The 17,631-nt window shown below is 49.7% G+C and overlaps 1 protein-coding gene across 1 annotated transcript in view; it reads left to right on the forward strand.

Moving 5' to 3' along the window:
• The first annotated feature begins 9,786 nt into the window (after positions 1 to 9,786).
• CA5A (carbonic anhydrase 5A) overlaps positions 9,787 to 17,631 on the forward strand; it is a 50,347-nt gene continuing 42,502 nt past the window's right edge. Inside the window, exon 1 of the mRNA XM_017860041.1 lies at positions 9,787 to 10,022. Within this exon, the coding sequence (XP_017715530.1) occupies positions 9,884 to 10,022 (139 nt within the window). The 5' untranslated portion in view covers positions 9,787 to 9,883. The remainder of the gene's footprint in view (positions 10,023 to 17,631) is intronic.

Consider the following 17,631-nt stretch of genomic DNA (forward strand, 5'->3'; position numbering starts at 1 on the left):
ACAAGAGTAAGACTCTGTCTCAAAAAAAAAAAACAAAAGCCTGTCTGGCTGGAGCCCTGGAAGAGGAATGCGGGGAGGGAATATATTATCCTGCATGAATTTGGGGAGAGCAGTGGAGAACACTGTGGCAGGCTCCAAGTGAGACGGAGAGAGACAGAGGCTTGCTGCAGTGCGGACGGGATGAAGAGAAATGGACAGATTGGAGAGGTTCCACGGGGTGAAATCCACAGGACTTGCCCATGAGTCCAGTGCTGGGGACGGCCAAGGGAGAGGGGGTGTCCAGGTGCCATACTGGATGGTGGACGCACAGCTCCTGGAAGTGGGAAACCAGACATCATGGCCACCGCCCATGGTCGTGGGGACTGTCCCTGAAAAAACATCTTTGCAATTGTTCCTCGGGGGGGCTCCTTCTGTAATTCGCCCTCCACTCTCCCCATCCCCCCAACTTTGCCACTTCATGCAGGGGCACCGTAAGGGTTTGAAGGTCTCACCGGAAGAGGTCAGCTTTGGGGTGAACTAGAGCCCTGAAAGGAGACCCCATTGGGAAACATGATGATCCAGAGGTGACAGGAGGGGGTGGCCATCAGCAGCACTCAGCCCCACCTGGCATGGATCCCACCTGCTCCAGGGACAGGCCACACACTCTGGGCTGTCGAGAGAGACCAGGACCCTACCCAGTCACTGCTGTGTGGATACGGTGCCCTCTGAAACTGGAGAAACACCCTAGGCTTCCTGTGCCTTCCTCCCTTGTAGAGTGGGGTCAGCAAGGCTCAGATATGGGGGCCACTTACACGTGTGTGCGCTAGGCCATTTGCAAAGGTCACAGAGGCCCTTACTCTCTGCGTAGTAACATGCATTTGAGAGAGAGAGAGAGAGAGAGAGAGAGAGAGAGAGAGAGAGAGAGAGAGAGAGAGACCGAGACCTTGCTTTGGCCTAGCACTTTGACTGACTTGTCTTGTCCAGACAAACATACGGCCAAGCAGCCTTCGTGGTCGGTTCTCAATCTGGGCTGATGTGAGACCCTCTGAAAACACCAAAGCCTGCCCCTCCAGGACTGGGGCCAGGTTCACCGGCTCCAGAAACCCCCGGGAGTCCACCGCACAGACTCCCTCATCTCTGTCTCTGACTCTCTCTGATTCTCTCTCCACCCCGCCCTTCTCATCTTTGGGCTTGGTTTTTCCCCATTTTTGTTTTTTTTAAAGCAGAGTCTCGCTGTGTCACCCAGGCTGGAGTGCAATGGCGCGATCTTGGCTCACTGCCACCTCCGCCTCCCGAGTTCAAGCGATTCTCCTTCCTCAGCCTCCCGAGTTGCTGGGATTACAGGCGCCTGCCGCCAAGCCTGGCTATAATTTTCGTATTTTTTTAGTAGAGACAGGGTTTCACCATATTGGCCAGGCTGGTCTAGAACTCCTGGGCTCAAGTGATTCTCCCACCTCGGCATACCAAAGTGCTGGGATTATAGGCATGAACCACCTCGCCTGGCTGGTTTTTCTCCATTCTTGAGCGGGATCTCCCGAAGGGGTCCCAGCAACTACCAACAGGTTTTTCCAGTTCAGCCATCCCCTGGAAGAGAGAGGATCTCTTTCCTCATCATTCCAGCAAGACTCCCGGGGCAACGCTTACTGGCCAGCCTGTGTACCCCGCAATGACCATCACTCCGAGTGGCCAGTCCTGAGACACGTCCGGGGGAAGGGTCAGCCTGGTCCAGCCTCATGGAGGGCGGGTGGGGAGGGCTGGTCTCCCAGAGCAAACCCAGCAGCTGCCAGGGAGAAGAGCTGGGTGTGTGCAAGCAGAAACAGCATCGGTCCCCAGCGGGGTCCCCCAGGGCTCTCCTCCTGCCTGCGTGAATGCTGACGTCAGCAATGACGTTCTGTCGGGCGGCAGCTCTGTCCTGTCTGAGAATGGGAGCAGCCGTTGATGCAAACTCCCCAGGAGAGGCTGCGTATGGTGCAATGAATCCAGGTCGCCCAAGCCAGACAGCTGATGAGCATCTCAACGGGGGCTACTGGGCATTCGAGTCCTTATTAATGAGAAGTTGCTGCTATGAAGCAGGTGGGGGAAACAGGTGTACAAATCCATGCAATCAGTAAAAACACCTGCAGGAAATGGACCCATAAAAAAATCCAGTGGCAGTGACAGTAGCCCAGCGTGCCAGGGAGCCCTTGCTTTTCCAACTCGCTCTCTTCCAGGCTCTGTCAGTGGTCGGCATGGCCCGTGGAAATCAATGAGAACTTGCCTGCCAGAAAACACGAAGAAAACCCAGGAAATTAGTAGGGAAGAAGAACAGAGGATAGCTTGACCACCGCTCAGAGACAGCAGGGGGCTCTGAGATCATACAACAAAACAGAAGACAGCTAATGAGAAATCTGTGCAGACAAGAGAGAAGTGGTAACTGGCTATTTGGAAAACCTGGGTGGTCCTGCCGGCTGGGTGTATCATAAGCGCTAAGAGTAAGATTTTGTAGAGTGAACAGTCATTACATATAACTTATCCTGTAAAAAGATTTTAAACTTTACCTTTCAGATTGACTTAGTGTGATGTTTTAGAAGCATTCTTCAAAGAGTAAAACACAAACCATGAAGAAAAAAAAAAGTCCAGTGGCTCAGCAAAAGAAATTACTGTGAACAAAACTTGTGCAGAAACTTTCATGTGTTTTCAAGGATTTTGTCCATTGCAAGTTTTTCCTATTTGATTTTTTCACCTAAAATAGCATTTATTCATGGACAGTGTATCATTTTGACATCACGGAGTACTATGGAGAGCAGTCAGTGCATTTATAAATGACTTTCAATTTCTGGCTGGGCGCAGTGGCTCACACCTATAATCCCAGCACTTTGGGAGACCAAGGTGGGCAGGTCACCTGAGGTCGGGAGTTCACGACCAGACTGACCAACATGGAGAAACCCCGTCTCTACTGAAAATACAAAATTAGCCTGGTGTGGTGGCTCATGCTTGTAATCCCAGCTACTTGGGAGGCTGAGGCAGGAGAATCACTTGAACCCAGGAGGAGGAGGTTGCAGTGAGCCGAGATCACACCACTGTACTCTAGCCTGGGCAACAAGAGCGAAATTCTGTCTCAAAAAAAAGAAAAAAAAAGAAATGACTTTCAATTTCTATCACATGAGAATAAAGCCCTATTTCAAAAAGTGATGCAGAGAAATTTGAGGGTTCTCAGAGAATGGTGGGCTCCAGGCTTCTCTCACTCACTCCAGTAAAAAGCCTTTCACACACACTTGCCATGAACATACATATATGTAAATTTATATCTGTGTGTTAGGTACTAATGTAGTGTGTGCTCTGCGGAACATATGAAAAATAGAAAATCTTAACAGGTGAGAAAAAATAAGAATAGAAATTTCAATCTTCTGCACATGGAAGGGTTATCTGTGTACACAGGGTCCATTTTAGAAAAAATCAATTAAAGAAGGTTTGACTTAAACATTTTGGGTTCAAATATGAAGAATGTTTGTAAACAGACAGAGGAGCAGTTTCTTGATCTCTTACCTTCTAATTTAAGAAATGAAGGCCGGGTGCAGTGGCTCACGCCTGTAATCCCAGCACTTTGGGAGGCTGAGGCAGGTGGGTCATGAGGTCAGGAGTTCAAGACCAGCCTGGCCAACAGGGTGAAACCCCGTCTCTACTAAAAATACAAAAATCAGCTGGGCATGGTGGCGGGCACCTGTAATCCCAGCTACTAGGGAGACTGAGGCAGGAGAATTGCTTGAACCAGAACCCGAGAGGCGGAGGTTGCAGTAAGCCGAGATCACACCACTGCACTCCAGCCTGGGCTACAGAGTGAGACTCCATCTCAAAAAGAAAAGAAAAAAAAAGAATGAAAAAATCTCCTTTAGTTATGAATTTTTATTAACTCCTGTATTACTTAAGGTTCTCCACAGAAACAGGCCAACAGGATGTGTGTGAATGTGTGTGTGTGTGTAAGTAAACCTACAGCTAGCTACCTATCTATCTATACATTGGGAGAGAGAGGGAGATTTGTCACATGTATCTTGAGGAATTACCCTATGCAACTGGGGAGGCTTGACAAGCCCAAAATCTGACGAGGTGGCCAGCAGGTTGGAGACTCAAGGAAGAGTCGCGATTCAAGTCCAAAGGGCACCTGCTGGCAGAATTCCTTCTCACTGGGGGGCAGGAGGGGGTTTGGGGAATAGGGAGGGAGGTCAGTCTCTTCTATTAAGGCCTTCAGCTGATCAGATGGGAGCCACCAACACTGTGGAGAGCCATCTGCTTTATTCCATGTTCACTGAGGTATAAATGTTAATCACATTCAAAAAAACTCATTCATGGAAACATCTAGAATAATGGTCCACCAAATATCTGGGCACATGGCCCAGCCAGGTTGACAAAAGTAACCATCATGACTCCGCATCAGACATTTTCAACTCTGGCGGAAAGTTACAGACCATAGGAAGCCCACCGATTGGTGTTTTCTGTGGGAGGTAGAAACTAAGAAATTAGAAAGTGGGCCGGGCGCGGTGGCTCAAGCCTGTAATCCCAGCACTTCTTTGGAGCCAAGCTGCGGAGCTCGATCCAGGAGGTCAGGAGAATCGGAGACCATCCTGGCATAACACAGGAAACGTCTTCTAACTAAAAAAATACAAAAAACTAGCCGGGGACCGGTGGCGGGCGACCTGTAGTCCCAGCTACTCGGAGGCTGGAGGCAGCGAGAATGGGCGTTAAACCCGGTTTTGAGGCCGGCGGAGGTTTGCAGGGGTGAGCTGGATCTGGCACTGCACTCCAGCCTGGGGCTGACAGAGCGAGGTCGGACGCTCCTTTCGGCAAAAAGAAAAAAAAAGAGAGAAAGGTGTTGGGTTTGATCCCAGCACTTGGAGGCCGGAGACAGGGTGGGATCACGATTGGTCAGAGAGGGGTCGAGACGCCATCCTGGTGCTACACGGTGAAGCCCCGGCGTCACTACTAAAAAATACAAAAAAAAACTAGCCAGCGCCACGGTGGCGGGACCTGGTAAGGCCCAGCTACTTTTGGGAGGCTGAGCAGGAGAATGGCCGTAAACCCTGGGAGGCGGAGCCTTGCAGTGAGCTGAGATCGGGTCACTACACTCCAGCCTGCGTTCGCCAATAAGAGCGAGACTCCGTTCTCAAAAAAAAAAAAAAGTGGTTGGGTTGGATAATATGAGACATTTTGCGCCCAGAATACAAGGGTAAGGGACCAGGTGAGAACTCAATTCCTTGATTGTAGCTACTTGGGCACACTCTATCAGCAGTTCAATGGATTTACCCTGTTGATCCTATGTCTGTCAAAATCTAGGAATTTCATTCAAGGATGTTCACGGGTTCAGTGGCGAGTGTATAATTATAAGACCAAAAAAAACCAAAAAACAGAAAAACTAGAAAAACAGGCTCGCACAAATGGCTCATGCCTGCTAATCCCAGCATGTGGGAGGGGCCGAGGCGGGCAGATCACTTGAGGCCAGGGGTTTGCATACCCAGCCTGGCAACATGGTGAAACCCTGTCTTTACTAAAAATACAAAAATGAGCCCAGGTGTGGTGGAAGCCTGTAATCCCAGCCCTACGTGGGGAGACTGAGGCAGGGAAAATCGCGGTTGAGCCCGGGAGGGCGCGAGGTTGCCACTGAAACCCAGATCACACCATGCACTCCAGCCTGGGTTGACAGAGCAAGACTGTCTCAGGCAAAAAAAAAAGGAAAAACACTGTATAAATTAATTTAAAATTAGATTACATACTATATATACCTTTACTACTAGTATATATTATTTTTTTTTTTTTTTTTTTTTTTTAAAGACAGGGTTTTGCTCTGTCACCCAGGCTGGAGTGCAGTGGTGCGATCTGGGCTCACTGCAACCTCCACCTCCCGGGCTCAAGTGATTCTCCTGCCTCAGCCTCCTAAGTAGCTGGGATCACAGGTGCGCGGCACCACACCCGGCTCATTTTTGTATTTTTAGTAAAGGCGGGGTTTCACCATGTTGCCCAGGCTGGTCTCAAACCCCTGGCCTCAAGTGATCCACCCACTTTGGCCTCCCAAAGTGCTGGGATTACAGGCATGAGCCACCACACCCAGCTGATACTTATTTTAGTGGAACATTCTGTAGTTATTTCTTTAAAAGAAGAGCTATGTACACCATCTATAAGAGAACTAATTTAATAAATTATGATACATATTTCAGTGGAATTTTTTTTTTTTTTGAGATGGAGTCTTGCTCTGTTGCCCAGGCTGGAGTGCAGTGGCGCGATCTCGGCTCACTGCAAGCTCCGCTTCCCGGGTTCATGCCATTCTCCTCCCTCAGCCTCCCAAGTAGCTGGGACTACAGGCGCCCGCCACGTCGCCCGGCTAATTTTTTGTATTTTTAGTAGAGACAGGGTTTCACTGTGTTAGCCAGGATGGTCTTGATCTCCTGACCTCGTGATCTGCCCGTCTCGGCCTCCCAAAGTGCTGGGATTACAGGCATGAGCCACCGTGCCCGGGCTTCAGTGGAATATTTTGTAGTTATTTCTCTAAAAGAAGAGAAGAGCTATATACACTGATATAAAAATTATTCCAGATAAATTAGTAGGTGGCATACATATGCGTATCTATATGTGCATGTCCTCTATACATAATTCTTTCCTGTATTTAAAAAGAGAATACATATGTGAGAGATTTCTGGCTGGCCTGAACATTGTCATCAGAACATTGTCATCAGGGCTCTTGAGTCACTTGCTTGTTCTTTTGTTGCTTTGTTTGTGTGTTTTGCTCAATTCTTTAACATGCCAAGAACCTGGACCACTCAAAATTAAGACTTTCCATGTGGTAACATGTCTGTCTTTCATCTATCATCTGTCTATCATCTGTCATCTAGCTATCATCTACCTACCATCCATCTACCTACCATCCACCTACCAATCATCTTTCTTCCTCTATACTTTATCTATCATCTATCTAGCTATGTATCTACCTATCTATCTATTGTCTATCATCTGCCTACCTATCTAGCTATCATCTATCTCTAATCTATCATCTATCTATCTATCTATCTATCTATCTATCTATCATCTCTTTCTCTCTCTCTTTCTCTAATTTATCTATCTGTCTGTCTGTCCCATTGGTTCTGTCTCTCTGGAGAACCCTGACTAATACACTGGGGCTGGTGATATTCTGTAAGTAAAGCAGAGTCCTGCCATGGGGCAGCAGGGAGATGAGGAAGAGAGGGAGACCCCCAGCCCATGGGTACCGCTGCAACACAGTCAACCTAAACTAGGCAGGCTGAAGAGGGCAGGACAGCTGAGGATGGCAGAGGACATACCCCAGGAGCCTGTGGGGCATCATCAGTTGCCCAGGTGAGCATCCCCAGGAGATGCCACAGCTCACATGGGGCTGGCAAGGCCTGGGGTGGGAGCTTGGCCTGCAGCAATGGAAGTGCCATTATCATGTATGATGGAATCCTAGAATCTTCCCTACTTTACAGATAAGGAAATGAAGGCAAAAGCCAATGAATGAATGAGTAAATGAATGAGTGAATGAATGAATGAGTGAATGAATGAGTGCATGAGTGAATGAATGAGTGAACGAGTGAATGAGTGACTGAATGAGTGAGCAAATGAATGAATGAGGGAATGAATGAGTGAGTGAATGAATGATTGAGTGAATGAATGAGTTAGTGAATGAGTGAATGAATGAGTGAGTGAGTGAATGAATGAGTGAGTGAGTGAATGAGTGAGTGAGTGAGTGAATGAGTGAGTGAGTGAATCAATGAGTGAGTGAATGAATCAGACTTCTCAAGGGTGGGTGCATTTCCACCATGACTGTGTGGGAAGGAGAGAACATATCATCCAGACTTGGTTTTTGTTGCTCAAAACAAATGCAAGCAAACTCTTGGGCCGACCAGAGCAATGGCCGAAAGCCGCAGACCCCATCCATTGTATGCGGGATTTCGGTGGGATTCTTGGGCTTTTGGGAGCCTACAAGTGGACTCACATTTCAACACCTGTGTTCTGTAGGCTTTTCTAGATCTAAGATTCTAGGATTCTATGAAAAGTTATGATATCCCTGCCCCCTAAAAGATTATAAGTTTAAACAACAACAAGAAGTCACAAACTGGTGCATCCCAATCCCGTAGGTTCCATCTCACAGGTAAAAGGTGTCTGGGTGAATAAACCACCGTGCCGCTCAAAGAACCCAAAGAAGGGTTCTTCGTGGGTTGGCATCCGCAAATATCACCAGCTAACATACTGTCCCCATGTGGACCCTGGGCATGAAGGGAGGTACCAGGCCATTAGCAGTGGCTCATGCCTGTAATCCGAGCACTTTGGGAGGCCAAGCTGGGAGGATTGCTTGAGCCCAGGAGTTCAAGACCAGTCTGGGCAACATGGCAAGAACCTGCCTCTACAAATAATTTTTAAAATTAGCTGGACATAATGGCATGCACCTATAGTCCCAGCTACTTGGGAGGCTGAGGAGGGAGGATCACTTGAGCCTGGGTGATTGAGACTGCAGTGAGCCATGATGGCACCACTGCACTCCACCCTGGGTGAGATGGCACCACTGCACTCCACCCTGGGTGACAGAGCAAGACCCCACCTCAAAAAAAAAAAAAAAAAAGAAAGAAAGAAAGAAAGAAAAGAAAAGAGGCTGGACGCAGAGGCTCACACCTGTAATCCTAGCACTTTGGGAGGCTGAGGTGGGTGGATTGCCTGAGCTCAGGAGTTCGAGACCAGCCTGGGGAACATAGTGAAACCCCGTCTCTACAAAAAATGGAAAAAATTAGCCGGTTGTGACGGTGTGTGCCTGTAATCCCAGCTACTCAGGAGGCTGAAACAGGAGAATCGCTTGAACCTGGGAGGCGGTGGTTGCAATGAGCCAAGATCACGCCATTGCACTCCAGTCTGTGCAGCAGAACGAGACTCCATCTCAAAAAAAAAGAAAGAAAGAAAAAAGAAAAGAGGCCGGGTGTGGTGGCTCACGCTTGTAATCCCAGCACTTTGGGAGGCCAAGGCAGGCAGATCACCTGAGGTCAGGAGTTCAAGACCAGCCTGGCCAACATGGTGAAACCCCATCTCTACTAAAAATACAAAAAATTAGCTGGGCGTGGTGGTGGGTGCCTGTAATCCCAGCTACTTGGGAGGCTGAGGCAGGAGAATTGCTTGAACCTGGGAGGTGAAGTTATGGTGAGCCGAGATCACACCATTGCCCTCCAGCCTGGGCAACAAAAGTGAAACTCTATCTAAAAAAAAAACAGAGAGAAAGGTAGCCCCGTTAATATTTATGCCAAGACAGCAGGCAAGACCTGGAAGTGTGCCAAGCCACAGAGCATCTTGCTTCCAGATAGGATGAATGAAATCGCACTTATTTTGTGGCATGCAAGTGCTCTGTGACTTCAGGTGCCCTGGTGGGTGGACAGAAGCTGACTCTTCCCCCAGCCCGTCCACCCAGCAGCACTTTGGCCAGTCCCATTCCTGTACGTCTGAGCCTGCCAGTCCCTCCTCACATGCACACCATGGCTTTGTGTCTGCTATTGAGTGTCCCGGAGCCCCAAACCACAGGGTCAACACCACGAGAGAAACAGGGACTCTGCTCTCATCCGCTCGCCCCTGCCCCTCGCGTAATCCCCTGGTGCTCACACAGCCCCACCATAAAGTTTTTCTAGCTCCCTGGCAGACTTGTGCCGCTGTTTGCCAGATCAAAGCCCAGTGACCTGAGTGGCCTGTCCCCAGCAGAGGCCACTTGTCCCTGTGGACCCATCCCGTTGGGAAAGGCATGGGTTGAACTTTAACCATTCGGCTCAGGGGTTGGGATGAGTTTCTACAAAAAGAGGTGGGTACACGCCAGTCCACAGAGGTCCTGATCAACCAAGAGGACAGCAGGGAACATCACCCTCTTCAGGTTGGAGTCAGTGGGAACAGACCCAAGATGTTGGGGAGGAACGCTTGGAAGACCTTAGCTTTCTCTTTGGTGGAGCAGATGTGGGCCCCCCTCTGGAGCCGTCCGATGAGGCCAGAGCGATGGTGTTCTCAGCAGTCCTGTGCACGGCAAACCAGCACTAACACTTGTAAGTAGAGCCTCAAATTTCCCAAGATGCAACTGGATCTTTGTCTTAGCTAATGGGGTCTTTCGAGATGGGAGAGGAGAGACCGTCCGAGCCAGATGGATTCAGATTTCCACTCTGTTTCTATTTTTTTTTCTTTTCTCTCTCTCTCTCTTTTTTTTTTTTTTTTGAGATGGAGTCTTGCTCTGTGGCCCAGGCTGGAGTGCAGTGGTGCAATCTCAGCTCACTGCAAGCTCTGCCTCCCAGGTTCAAGCAATTATCCTGCCTCAGCCTCCTGAGTAGCTGGGACTACAGGCGCCCAGCACCACATCCAGCTAATTTTTTGTATTTTTAGCAGAGATGGGGTTTCACCGTGTTGGCCAAGCTGGTCTCAAACTCCTGACCTCGTGATCCGCCTGTCTCAGCCTCCCAAAGTGCTGGGATTACAGGCGTGAGCCACAGCGCCCGGCTCTCTTTTTTCTTTTTTTGATGAAGTTTTGCTCTTTTGCCCAGGCTGGAGTGCAATGTCACGATCTCGACTCACTGCATCCTCTGACCCCAGGTTCAAGTGGTTCTCCTGCCTCAGCCTCCCAAGTAACTGGGACTACAGGCACCCGCCACCGCACCCGGCTAATTTTTTGTATTTTGGTAGAGACAGGGTTTCACCATGTTGGCCAGGCTGGTGTCGAACTCCTGACCTCAGGTGATCCACCCACCTCAGCCTCCCAAAGTGCTAGGATTGCAAGCATGAGCCACCATGCCCGACCACACTCCGTTTCTCTTGTATTTGGTGACCTTGGGTGAATCATTTAGCCTCCATTTCAGGGGTCCTGGGGAGGGTGAGATGCTGGGAGCAGGCGGGTAGTCCGTGTTCCCACAGGACATACCGGCATGACTCACCATCCAGACCCGGTGGAATGGGCTGCACTAACCAGTCACGATCACTCCTAAACTTTTCGGCAAAGAACGCTTTCAAGCAAACCTGTAACAAATAAACCACTCAGCCAGCTCTGCCAAGAAACTGCCCCGTGCCAGCCCCTCCTGGCTGCATGGTCAGTACCTTGTGACCTCGGACGAGTCCCTTCCTCTTTCTGGGTCTCAGGTGCTTCCTCTGCAGAATGAGAGCCTGCTTTGGCAGCTGCCAAGTTCTCTTCTAACTCAGATCTTCCACACGTTCTGTGTTTGGGCCATCAAAAGAGGATGGGCTTAGGAGCCGGACCCCAGGCATGCGGTGCCACTGACACTGGCCGAGGTGGAACTTCGGCAAGTCTTCACCCCCGAGCCTCCATGTCCTCATCTCGAGATGGGGGTGGCCAGGCTTTCCAGGGCCATGGAAGGATGACGTGATGCATGTAGAAAGCCTGGCCCTCTCCAGATTCTCAGTGAGCTGCACTCATTCCCTCTGTTGGGGTCCACACCTGTGGACTGGAGTGCAGTGGTGCATCTCGGCTCACTGTGGCCTCTGCCTCCTGGGTTCCAGCGATCCTCTTGACTCACCCTCCCGAGTAGCTGGGACTACAGGTGTGCACCGCCACGCCCAGCTAATTTTTGTATTTTTAGTAGAGATGGGATTTCGCCATGTCAGCCGGGCTGGTCTCAAACTCCCAACCTCAAGTGATCTACCTGCCTCGGCCTCCCAAAGTGCTAGGATTACAGGCATGAGCCACCGTGCCCGCCCCCGTCTTTTATTCTTAATGACCGTTAAGAGTGCTAGGCTGCCTCGATTGGAATCTTGACCCCACTGCCCTATGGCTGTTGCCCCTCTGTGACTTTTCCTTTTTTTCTCTTTTTTTTTTTTTTGAGACTAATTTCAGTCTTGTTGCCCAGGCTGGAGTGCAATGGTGCGATCTCCAGCTCACCACAACCTCCGCCTCCTGGGTTCAAGCGATTCTCCTGCCTCAGCCTCCCAAGTAGCTGGGATTACAGGCATGTGCCACCACACCCGGCTAATTTTGTATTTTTAGTAGAGACAGGGTTTCTCCATGTTGGTCAGGGTGGTCTTGAACTCCCAGCCTCAGGTGATCCACCCGCCTTGGCCTCCCAAAGTGCTGGGATTGCAGGCGTGAGCCACCGTGCCTGGCTGTCCCCTCTGTGACTTTCTTAACTTCCCCCAGCCTTGGTTTTGTCGTCTGTAACAGGGGGTTGATAATGGTGCTTACTGCACGGTGTCGTTGGGAGAAGGGTCCAAGGTGGGACCTGCAAAGGCTGGGGACAGCACATGGCTCCAGGAAGCCCTCGCTCGACGCCAGCTGCTGCTGTTGCTAACACAGGCAGCGGTGGGCGCCCTGTGTCTATTTAAGCATTGCCCTGTCAGTGGGCAACAGGTAGCATCCCATTTCTTACTATGGCAACATGTCCTCTTACGTCTTGTGTTAGAGAGTCATATTCTGTATTAGCACCTAAATCCATTTACCCCGTGGTCCTCAATCTGTTCCCAGTGAACAGAGGGCTCTGCCAAATCATTTCAGAGTTCCACAAAGAGCAGAATATTCTGCCAAGCGGGGAAGATTGGAACATCATAAGGAATTCATCCTTCTATGTTGGTATCTTATTTATGGGCATTCTGAAGGTTATTTCATTTGGGAAAAGAATATTGTTATTAAAAATGATTGAAAAATCACTGGTGGTTTGGCCTTGAGAGACAAGTCAAAGAGTTACAAAACGTTCAGTGATAATTTTAGAACCAGGCATAGGGGCTCACACCTGTAATCCCAGCACTACTTTGGGAGGCTGATGTGGGAGGATGGCTCAAGGCCAGGAGTTCAAGATCAGCCTGGGCAAAACAGCAAGTACCCATCTCTTAAAAAAAAAAAAAATTACAAAATTAACTGGACATGGTAGCGCTCACCTGTCATCCCAGCTACTTGGGAGGCTGAGGTAGGAAGATCACTGATCCCAGGAATTGGAGGCTGCAGTGAGCCCTGATCAGGCCACTGCACTCCAGCCTGGGTTACACACCAAGACCCTAAGAAAAAATAATAATAATAATTTTAGGAATCATTTAATCATGTTTTCCAGTCACGTTTCAGGGTGTGCACTGGCAGTGCCCATCTATTCCTAAGTGTGTGATCAGCAACATTACATTGGTAACTTAAAATTGGCCATGGTGAAAGTATTTACACCACAGTAATTGGCAAACACTAGAAATCAAAGATTCTAATTTCCTGGGAGAATGGCTTATTAAACCCCAACCAGCACACCGCTGCACATTCTTGGACATTTTACCGAGTATTTCCTGCTCAGGTGTGTGTAAGTCTTCTTGGGTTTGGCTCCCCCTGGCTGAGTGTGGCTGGGCTGGACTCCCCACTCTGGTGGGTCCAGGCCTGCTCACTGCATCTCTCATCCTCCCTCCGCAGCCACCTGAGACCTGTTCTTCTCACAGCGGAGGGCAGGCACTCACAGGGTGAGGCCAGTGGTGCCCGTGTATTCCAAGCTACTGCTCACATCACGTCTGCTCATGTCCTGGTGGTCAAAGCAGGTCACCAGGTGGCCAAGCCTAGTGACAACAGGGGAGGTGATAGCTCCTCCCTTGGAGGTCAAGGGGGAAGGAATTGGAGATTTGCTGAACCATTGTCAAACCTGGAGACTGAGAATGCATCGGAGAGAGAGGGTCTCCTTCCAAACTGCCCCCATGTGAATTAGGAGCAAACCCTGGCCCCCTGGGTCTTTGATTCCATGTCTCCTACACTGGGGCCAGGGCTTGACCCATAGGAGCACCTCTGTAAATATTTGTTGACTGATTGAAAAAGAGGATAACGTTTGTATTACCTCCCATCGGAGCCCTAGTTGAATTAGCATAGAACCCACGTTGCTGTGCACCAGGATTGGCTGTGCGGAGATTGGAAGCCGATTTAGCATTCAGGTGGCGTCACCTCCATGCAGGTGGCAATGAGCACCATCCCTTTGTTGGGTGACACACACAGAGTTCACCGCGGGTGTTTCATTGTTAGTGGGCCCGTTGGTGCAGCTCAGCAAACAGAACCTAAAAATACCCGCTCTTCCCGCGTCCTGTGTCTCTGTGAGCCAGGGAAGCCTGCGTCTCCTGCCTAGATGAGCGCCTCCTCTGTGGCATCTGTGGCTTTTGGGTTCTGTCTACATTCAGGCCTGTGCTGCTGTGTTAAACTCCCCTTGCCCAGCAGGGAGGAACGGAGGCAGCGGCCGTGGGACGGTGGTAGAGTGCGCTGAATCCTGCTTCCCGTTGGACGCAAGGGAGATGTGTGAGGCCTCAAAGGGGCTTTTTTTTTTTTTTTTTTAGATGGAGTCTCCCTCTTGTTGCTCAGGCTGGGGTGCAATAGCGCAATCTCGGCTCACTCCAACCTCCACCTCCTGGGTTCAAGGGATTCTCCTGCCTCAGCCTCCCGAGTAACTGAGTAGCTGGGATGACAGGCGTGCACCACCACACCCGGCCTCTCCAAAGAAAGGCTCTTTGGAGAGAGCCCGCCGGCTCCCGCGTCCGTAGTTGTCCGTCACGTGAGAGAGAACAGAACGCATCTGCAGGACCCTGCAGGGCCCACTGCTTCCCAGCGCCGGCTTTCGAGCACTTAGCGAGTTACGTGTGTGACCACGCCATTGTGGCTGTAAAGCAGGGGCAGGAAAACGCATCTTCCCTGTCTATAACATGTGGGAAGGCATTCCAGGCCTTCGCGGGTGCCAGCGAGCTTATCTTCTCAGCAAAGCTGCTGTGATTCTACTCCCTTATTCTCCTTCCTGCAGATGCAGAGACTGAGACTGGGGGAAGGTGGTAAATAACATGCCAGGTAACTCGGAGAGTGAGTGGGGAGAGCTGGGGTTTTGGCCCACTGATGTGTCTTCCCCGCTGCACAATGAGTAAAACTTAAAAAATGACTTGGCAAGGCCAGGCGCAGTGGTTTATGCCTGTAATCCCAGCACTTTGGGAGGGAGGCTGGGGCAGGTGGATCACCTGAAGTCAGGAGTTCTAGACCAGCCTGGCCAACATGGTGAAACCTCGTCTTTACTAAAAATACAAAAATTAGCCAGGCGTGGTGGCAGGTGCCTGTAATCCCAGTTACTCAGGAGACTGAGGCAGGAGAATCACTTGAACCCAGGAGGCAGAGGTCGCAGTGAACTGAGATCACGCCATTGTATTCCAGCCTGGGCAACAGCACAAGACTCTATCTCAAAAAAAAAAAAAAAAAAAACTACTTGACAACACCTGAACATTGGGATACTCTACCTGTACATCTGTATTTCTAGCTTCTCTTTAAGTATCCACCACAGGCACGGTGGCTCACGCCTGTAATCCCAGCACTTTGGGAGGCCAAGGCGGGCGGATCACGAGGTCAGGATATTGAGACCATCCTAGCCAACGTGATGAAACCCTGTCTCTACAAAAATACAAAAATTCCCCAGACATGGTGGTGTGTGCCTGTAACCCCAGCTACTTGGGAGGCTGAGGTAGGAGAATCGCCTGAACCAGGGAGTTGGAGGTTGCAGTGAGCCGAGATTGCACCACTGCACTCCAGCCTGGCGACAGAGGGAGACTGTCTCAAAAGAAAAAGAGAGAAATTCAAAGATCTGGTAGCGGAGGGCTCCCTCCCCTCCCTCTCCTGCCCAGCGGGGTAGCAGCAGACCCTGTCAGAGTCACCCTGTGCTCTCCACATGCCACAGTCCCCACCGCTCCCTCCTGCCCGCCCAGCCTGCCAGGGAGGGCCCGTCGCCTATAGCTGCCCTCACAACACGTCCACCTTAATAGGGAAGCCAGGCGCCCAGGTCTGATGTTGATGGGATTTCAGGCTTCAGGTTCCACTGGGGAAGGGCTTAGGGGTGTCCTCCCCACTGGTCTACAAAAAACAGGAACACTCTGGAGACCTGGGCAACAGCCTGGAGCAGCCAGAAGCTCTAGTGGAGACTCCCAGAGGCCAGGATCTTAGTTCAGACTGCAGTGAGCTTGCTGGACGTCTTGGAAAAGTGACTCCAGCCCCTGGCCCTCTGCTTTCTCATCTGTAAGGGGCAGGGCCAGTTAATCCACACTAGGGATTATTCATTCAACAAACATTCATAGTGCCAGATGCCGTCAAAGCATGGGAATGCACAGGCCAGCAAAATGACCAAGCCCCTCTTAGATTCTGGTTGACGACACAGACAGCAGACCCCTAGCAGATGTTACCAAGCATGTTGACCGAGGAGAGAAAAACCAAGAGAGAAAATTAAAATAAACAGGCACACAACCAACCTACTATCTATTATCACCATTATCTCCCATAGGACTTTTTAACACTGACGAGTAGAAAAGATGCGATTTTAGAACAAACATTCTTCTGTGATTCTGCAATTTTGTTTTGTTTTGTTTTGTTTTGTTTTGTTTTGTTTTGTTTTGTTTTGGAGACGGAGTCTCGCTCTGTCACCCAGGCTGGAGTGCAGTGGCACGATCTTGGCCCACTGCAAGCTCCACCTCCCGGGTTCACACCATTCTCCTGCCTCAGCCTCCCAAGTAGCTGGGACTACAGGCGCCCGCCACCAAGCCTGGCAAATTTTTTGTGTTTTTAGTAGAGACAGGGTTTCACAGTGTTAGCCAAGATGGTCTTGATCTCCTAAACTCACGATCCTCCTGCCTTAGCCTCCCAAAGTGCTGAGATTACAGGCGGGAGCCACTGCGCCTGGCTGATTCTGCACTTTTTAACTTAAACATGTATTATACATTGTACTGACCTCTGATGGTTTACTTATTAAATAACAGTTTAAAAATTTTTCAAGTTCATCAAAGAACAAAACACAGCAGTGCGCTAACCATTCGACTCGGCTGGGGAAGCACTTCCATCAGGGCTATATAGTTTTTTTTTTTTTTGAGACTGAATTTGCTTTTGTCATCCAGGCTGGAGTGCAATGGCGCCATCTCTGCTCACTGCAATCTCCGCCTCCCAGGTTCAAGTCATTCTCCTGCCTCAGCCTCCCAGGTAGCTGGGATTACAGGCATGAGCCACTGCACCTGGCTAATTTTTGCATTATTAGTAGAGACAGGGTTTTAGCATGTTGGCCAGGTTGGTCTCAAACTCCTGACCTCAGGTGATCCACCCACCTCGGCCTCCCAAAGTGCTGGGATTATAGGCGTGAGCCACCGCGCCCAGCCAGAGCTATCCATCTTTATCCTTGTTTTCTAGACTTCTGCTGGACACACCCTTTGACCCAGCAATTCTGTGGTTAGGAGTTTGTAAGAAAAAAATAATCCAGATGAGATACAGAGAAAGAACAGCAACTTCATCACAGCTTTAACTGCAAGAACTTGGAAATAACCTAAATATCATCACCAAATAATGGATTTTAAAAATTGTGTCATAATTGTACAATGTAAATGTATCACCATTAAAAGAATTGTATATATATTTTTCACTGACAAAATGAGTTCACAATATTAAATGAAAAAAGGCAATTTACAAGATAATATACATAGTAAAAACCTTGTTCATTAAAATAAAAAATCCTCGCCTGGTGTGGTGGTACACACCTCTAATCCCAGCACTTTGGGAGATGCCTGACTCACTTTGGGAGAGGCAGGAGAATCGCTTGAGGCCAGGAGTTTGAGACCAGCCTGGGCAACATAGTGGGACATTGTCTCTACAAAAAATGAAAAAGTTAGCCAGGCATGGTGGTGTTTACCTGTAGTCCCAGCTGCTCG

This window comes from Rhinopithecus bieti, unplaced genomic scaffold (genome assembly GCF_001698545.2).
Source record: "Rhinopithecus bieti isolate Rb0 unplaced genomic scaffold, ASM169854v2 scaffold_1618, whole genome shotgun sequence".
Taxonomy (NCBI): domain Eukaryota; kingdom Metazoa; phylum Chordata; class Mammalia; order Primates; family Cercopithecidae; genus Rhinopithecus; species Rhinopithecus bieti.